Source organism: Toxorhynchites rutilus, chromosome 2 (assembly GCF_029784135.1).
Source record: "Toxorhynchites rutilus septentrionalis strain SRP chromosome 2, ASM2978413v1, whole genome shotgun sequence".
Lineage (NCBI taxonomy): Eukaryota > Metazoa > Arthropoda > Insecta > Diptera > Culicidae > Toxorhynchites > Toxorhynchites rutilus.
In genome coordinates, this window is record NC_073745.1 from 93,807,417 (window position 1) to 93,813,815 (window position 6,399).

Below are 6,399 nucleotides of genomic sequence, written 5' to 3' on the forward strand. Positions count from 1 at the left end.
TAATAATAAGACGTCACACAGATTAACCCATCGTGGAGAGCGTCGTTCCTTATGGACGTTGATGCCGTCGAAGCAGTTGAATGTTTTGCTCTTCAATCAAGAAACAACAGATACGAAAAAAATCAATTACCATCTTAAATTTAAATCCCAGTTAAATGGAAAAATTTCGCAGGGCGACGATACCATAAGCAGTTGTGAAACTATGCCAACCCCAGATGCTGTCATTATTATCACTGTATCACCTCTACCCTAGGTTTAAAAATAAGTTCAACTTGTCTATTCAATTTTGTTCGGAGGACAAACAAAGTTCGAACGAAGGGGGGACACAATTGGAACGAATGAAAAACAAACAAGCTTTAGGTTTTTGTTTCAGTTTTTGTATTAATTATTTAATAAATATTTATAAATTATAACAAAAATAGTTTGGTGTTGATGTCGACGCCTTTTTGTAATAGAATGATATGTTGTTCGATCGCGTGTTTTTGTGATGTTAGCTTTCGATCGTCTCAAATTTTGCCAGAGTGTCATCTAGTTCATTGGTTTACAATTTCGCGGTAAATAGTCTTAGTTTTATTCGCTAAAAGAACCTCAAAACATAAAGATAATGGTCCGTGTTGTGAACAGAAAATTATTTACACAAATATTGTTGAATCACATATCAGATAACATTGTATGATGATGATGTTAGTAATTTTCTCGATGCTTGCTGGTGTTATTGCTGCTGCTGCTGTTGGTGTTGCGTAAGCGTATTCAACCTGCAGCGGCTCGAAATGTTGTTGAACCGACTGCTTCCGATGCTTTAAACTGCGTCCCTTTGCGGGGAAGTAACTTAGAAGCACTTGCGGTGGACAATGGATGGGCCGGATTCGTCGTATTCCTCCTTGGAGATCCACATCGACTGGAAGGTAGACAGGGAAGCCAGGATGGATCCACCGATCCAGACGGAGTATTTACGCTCTGGTGGGGCGATGATCTTGATCTTGATGGTGGATGGGGCAAGGGCGGTGATTTCCTTCTGCATACGATCGGCAATACCTGGGTACATGGTGGTACCACCGGACAGGACAGTGTTGGCGTACAGATCCTTACGGATGTCGACGTCGCACTTCATGATCGAGTTGTAGACGGTTTCGTGGATACCGGCAGATTCCATTCCCAGGAAGGAAGGCTGGAACAGGGCTTCTGGGGCACGGAAACGCTCGTTACCGATGGTGATGACCTGACCGTCGGGAAGTTCATAGGACTTCTCGAGGGAAGTGGAAGCGGCGGCGGTGGCCATTTCCTGCTCGAAGTCCAGAGCGACATAGCACAGCTTTTCCTTGATGTCGCGAACGATTTCACGCTCAGCGGTGGTGGTGAAAGAGTAACCGCGCTCGGTCAGGATCTTCATCAGGTAAGCGGTCAGATCGCGACCAGCCAGATCCAGACGAAGGATGGCATGGGGCAGAGCATAACCTTCATAGATTGGGACGGTGTGGGAGACACCATCACCGGAATCCAGAACGATACCGGTGGTACGACCGGAGGCGTACAGGGACAGGACAGCCTGGATGGCAACATACATGGCTGGCAGGTTGAAGGTCTCAAACATGATCTGAGTCATCTTCTCACGGTTAGCCTTAGGGTTCAGGGGGGCTTCGGTCAGCAGAGCTGGCTGCTCCTCTGGGGCAACACGCAGTTCATTGTAGAAGGTGTGATGCCAGATCTTCTCCATATCATCCCAGTTGGTGATGATACCGTGCTCAATTGGGTACTTCAGGGTGAGGATACCACGCTTGGACTGGGCCTCATCACCGACGTACGAGTCCTTGTTACCCATACCGACCATCACACCCTGGTGACGTGGGCGACCGACAATGGATGGGAAGACAGCACGTGGGGCATCATCACCAGCGAAACCGGCCTTGCACATTCCGGATCCGTTGTCGATGACCAGCGCTCCAGCATCGTCGTCACACATTTTGGCTAATTTGGTTTTGTTTTACTGAACTGCGGAAGAAAGAGAGGTAATGGTTGCGGTGATTAGATTCGAATGCAGACGGACTATTCGTTCTGCGGCGACAGGTGAAAAAACGGAACACGGACGACGAACGGATCATCGGTCAAAATGGTCAAAATGAATCGAATCAGAAGTGCCTGAAGTATCTATGTCAACAGCTTTGATCTTGGTCGATCTTCGAAAAATGACGTGACGCAATGGAAATCTCTACGTAAAAAAGTTCAACTCAAAACACAATCAAGTTGTATTATTTGACATTGAAAACTCAACCATAAACGAATAGAAAAGACGTAAATAATTCTATGTTGAGAGAACAAAGTTTTTCTTTGGATATTATGATCATTTTCAGAAGGAAAAGATTAAGAAGAATAAGTAAAATAATAATAAAGGTGACTAACAAAAACTGAACAAATCTTCAGATCAAAAATATTTTTTTACAATTATCAATTGAGATGATTGAGATGATTTTTTCGTGAACAAATATTAATTTTCATTTTATTTTTGAAGTTCTGCAATATGTCACCAATTCATGAATGCATATCACTGCACATTGAAACTAGCAGGGTTTTTTTTAGTTATTTGAAATATTGTTGCACTGTTCGTTATAGCTGTTGACTTCACTTGTTGATAATCCAATTTGAATCCGGAGGACTGTAATCCATGTGTCCTGTACTCTTTGTCGATTTTCACCTGTTCACCACTTTTTCTTTTTGTTAAACACTTCCACCGATCACTATTTTCTGTAATGCATTATTCGAAAATCTAAACTAACTTAGAATTTGGAAAAAAAATGGATCATTAAACTGACAGACACTAACCCTTCGCAAAGATTAGCAGAATATGTCTTGCCGGCTTGTCGGTAGGACTACGACTGACGAATGAACCTAAGACGTTATCAGCTTTTCTTTTAAATATTTCTTTGAATTGAGTTGGTGTTTCACGCGAAAAAAAAATAAGTATATAGATACATATTTTTAGAAATATCATCACATTTCGAAAAACCGAAGAAAATCGAGCTGCCGCACTACTACGCACAGTGAACAACAGTTGGTCGTACGAGAGAATATACTCCGCGCCCACGGTCCCAGCGGCCCTCTGCCACTGGTCCTACCCCCCCTGACGACGGCATGCGGCCGTGCTGACCCGGGAAGGCTGGGCAATCGATGTCACATAGTTTGAATGTACGGCCGAATGGGCGATAAAAACGAATATCTTTATTTTTGGCAGGCATTGAGCTGCTGCTGATGCTGCTGATGATGATGATCGTAGCTGGGAAGTTCTGTTCTCTGAACGAAAGGAAAAATGAAGATTGCACCCGTAGTGATCCCGTAATTTCCGTCCCGTTCTATCCAACCGAATCACATCGCCATTCATCAGAGTGATGATGACTTGGCGCGGTTAATTAGCATTAGGATGTGTGATAATCAGATTTTCATCTTGCAGGTCCCCCCTTGAGTTTCGGTGTGTGCGTAAAATGGGAGCGATGACGGTGATGATAAAAAGTACAATACATTTTTATGCTGAGAGCAATATGTAACATTTCTCATTCGGGACAACATCGGGTCGCGGATGGGATTTTGTGTGTTGCTCGAATGGATACATGCCGTTGGCACGACCTCAGAGTAGATCCTCTCGTCAGCGCAGATTACTGTTTTGGTTGCGTTTTTTTTTTCAGTTATGCGCCATGGCTATCACATGCCATCTTCTTCGCTCGGCTGGTCTTGCAGGTTCCCTCGAGAGGCTGTGCACGATCGTCGCCGGTCATAACCAAAACAAGCCCGACAACGAAAACGTATGATGGTATGAGTTTCTGTCTGATTTTGGGAAATCGAGATAGCAAGGGAGCACCCAGCATGGGGATGGTTTCGATCCTTCTAAGGATAGCCCGAACGAATACTTGGGAATATTGCTCCATATATAAGCTTGGTGTTGGCTAATTTATGCGCTACTCGTGTAATTGCTGACGCACCGTCAAGGCATTCCTGCGTTATTTTTTAAAGGGTTGGTGCAATTCTCTTGATTCATAATTTGATTTGTTGAAGATTTTCGATTGAGAGTGCAAGTTCGTTCAACTATCGGCTATAACAGACTAATCGAACGTTTAGTATTCAGATCTGTAATGCTACAGTGCCAACACAATCGTTATTGTTTCTTTGGAAGAACAAAATTCTAGTCTGATCGTTACATAACAATCACATAGTGAAAATCTATAGCTTAAGCTTGTGAAAAAAATCTTCCAATTGCTGTCAGTATTCTAATCTACGTTAATCTCTGATAACCTTCAGGACAGTGAATCGGCCACGGAAGTCAGTGCAAAATGTGTGACGATGATGCTGGTGCGCTCGTTGTTGACAACGGATCCGGAATGTGCAAGGCCGGTTTCGCTGGTGATGATGCCCCACGTGCTGTCTTCCCATCCATTGTCGGCCGCCCACGTCACCAGGGTGTGATGGTCGGTATGGGTAACAAGGACTCGTACGTCGGTGATGAGGCCCAATCCAAGCGTGGTATCCTGACACTTAAGTACCCAATCGAGCACGGTATCATCACCAACTGGGATGATATGGAGAAGATCTGGCATCACACTTTCTACAATGAACTGCGTGTTGCCCCGGAGGAGCACCCGGTTCTGCTGACCGAGGCGCCACTTAATCCGAAGGCTAACCGTGAGAAGATGACTCAGATCATGTTTGAAACTTTCAACTCGCCCGCCATGTACGTTGCCATTCAGGCCGTTCTGTCCCTGTACGCCTCCGGTCGTACCACCGGTATCGTTCTGGATTCCGGTGATGGTGTCTCCCACACCGTCCCAATCTATGAAGGTTATGCCCTGCCACATGCCATCCTCCGTCTGGATCTCGCTGGCCGAGATCTAACTGACTACCTAATGAAAATCCTAACTGAACGCGGTTATTCCTTCACCACCACCGCTGAGCGGGAAATCGTTCGTGATATCAAGGAAAAGCTGTGCTACGTCGCGCTGGACTTCGAGCAGGAAATGGCTACCGCTGCGTCTTCCACTTCCCTCGAAAAGTCCTATGAACTTCCCGACGGTCAGGTCATCACCATCGGTAACGAGCGTTTCCGGGCACCGGAAGCTCTCTTCCAGCCATCCTTTCTGGGAATGGAGTCATCCGGTATCCATGAAACCGTTTATGTTTCGATCATGAAGTGCGACGTCGACATCCGTAAGGATCTGTACGCCAACACTGTTCTGTCCGGTGGTACCACCATGTACCCAGGTATTGCCGATCGTATGCAGAAGGAAATCACCGCTCTGGCTCCGTCCACCATCAAGATCAAGATTATCGCCCCACCGGAGCGTAAATACTCCGTCTGGATCGGTGGATCAATTCTGGCATCGCTGTCCACTTTCCAAGCGATGTGGATCTCAAAACAAGAATATGATGAATCTGGTCCATCCATTGTTCACCGCAAGTGCTTCTAAGGGCACAACCGAAGTTGAGCAAAGTATTTAGAGCCTTGTAGTATTCCGTACCTAGACAAATGAAACAAACCTTCCAGTAGATATTTAAGTCCGACAAACTCCATCAGGATTAGAAACATTTGTGTTTGTAGATACAGTATTTTTGTTGCAATTTAGTAGTCTTTATGAAATTATTATAATAAATGAAACATTTCTAAACGATACACTGGTTTTCTTTCTGAATTATCTTACATAATAGTTGTTCTTATGTGAAATTCTCATTAAATTTTCAACACTCCCAATTGATCCACGGAGATGGTTCAGTGCCGTTCTGTTTCGCGATTATCCATTACAGACATTTTATCAAAAAACGTTGAAACAATAATGGTGCATTCTATGATACGGAGGTATTTCTGATGATGATGATAATGATGGTCCCACCTCATACCCCTACAATGGTTTGAGCAGGACGATTTATCATTGAGATAATTTTTAAAGTTTAACAAAGCACACCAGGAACCAGTATGCAAATTAAAACGAACTGGTTCTGTTGCAGACATAAATTGCTATCATAAGAACATTAAACAAAAGACGGAAACCGAAAAATAAAGATATAATCCCAAGGCATGTCAAGCAAATTTCCAACCCGGGAAGATCCTTGACTGATCGGGAATCGAACCCGATATCCTCAAGTTTTCACTAGATACTTACACTGAGATCTGCCGCGGTACAGAAAAAAAACTCGATATAACCATCTGCTAATACTATAGTTTACGAGTATTCTGTCTGGGCTATCCCTGGTTCGAATCCGGTTTCCACTGAAGACCCTAGAAAATTTCATTGTATAACGATTTTCGCCAGTGTTCAAAATCAAGTTATCTATGTCTATCGAAACGCGCGCGTGAGAAGAGTGATTTATATAGTTTGACTTTACTAATTGCGTTTAACTCATTCTTCAATCGACAAATGGCAC

At 44.0% G+C, this 6,399-nt stretch overlaps 2 protein-coding genes across 2 annotated transcripts; one reads left to right on the forward strand and one right to left on the reverse strand.

The window, feature by feature from the left end:
• Positions 1-355: 355 nt before the first annotated feature.
• On the reverse strand, positions 356-2,971 carry LOC129764781 (actin, muscle-type A2-like). Its single transcript, XM_055764258.1, has 2 exons — positions 2,818-2,971; positions 356-1,989 (listed from the first exon to the last, which is right to left on the reverse strand). The coding sequence occupies exon 2, from the start codon at positions 1,958-1,960 to the stop codon at positions 830-832; it is 1,131 nt and encodes a 376-aa protein (XP_055620233.1). The 5' UTR covers positions 1,961-1,989; positions 2,818-2,971; the 3' UTR covers positions 356-829.
• Positions 2,972-3,884: 913 nt separating this feature from the next.
• On the forward strand, positions 3,885-5,648 carry LOC129764984 (actin-1-like). The gene is made up of 2 exons (XM_055764702.1): positions 3,885-4,000; positions 4,285-5,648. The coding sequence occupies exon 2, from the start codon at positions 4,317-4,319 to the stop codon at positions 5,445-5,447; it is 1,131 nt and encodes a 376-aa protein (XP_055620677.1). The 5' UTR covers positions 3,885-4,000; positions 4,285-4,316; the 3' UTR covers positions 5,448-5,648.
• Positions 5,649-6,399: the final 751 nt, after the last annotated feature.

Bases quoted from the DNA above. Each gene is read 5' to 3' on its own strand.
- LOC129764781 (XM_055764258.1), bottom strand. From the start codon at position 1,960: ATGTGTGACGACGATGCTGGAGCGCTGGTCATCGACAACGGATCCGGA.
- LOC129764984 (XM_055764702.1), top strand. From the start codon at position 4,317: ATGTGTGACGATGATGCTGGTGCGCTCGTTGTTGACAACGGATCCGGA.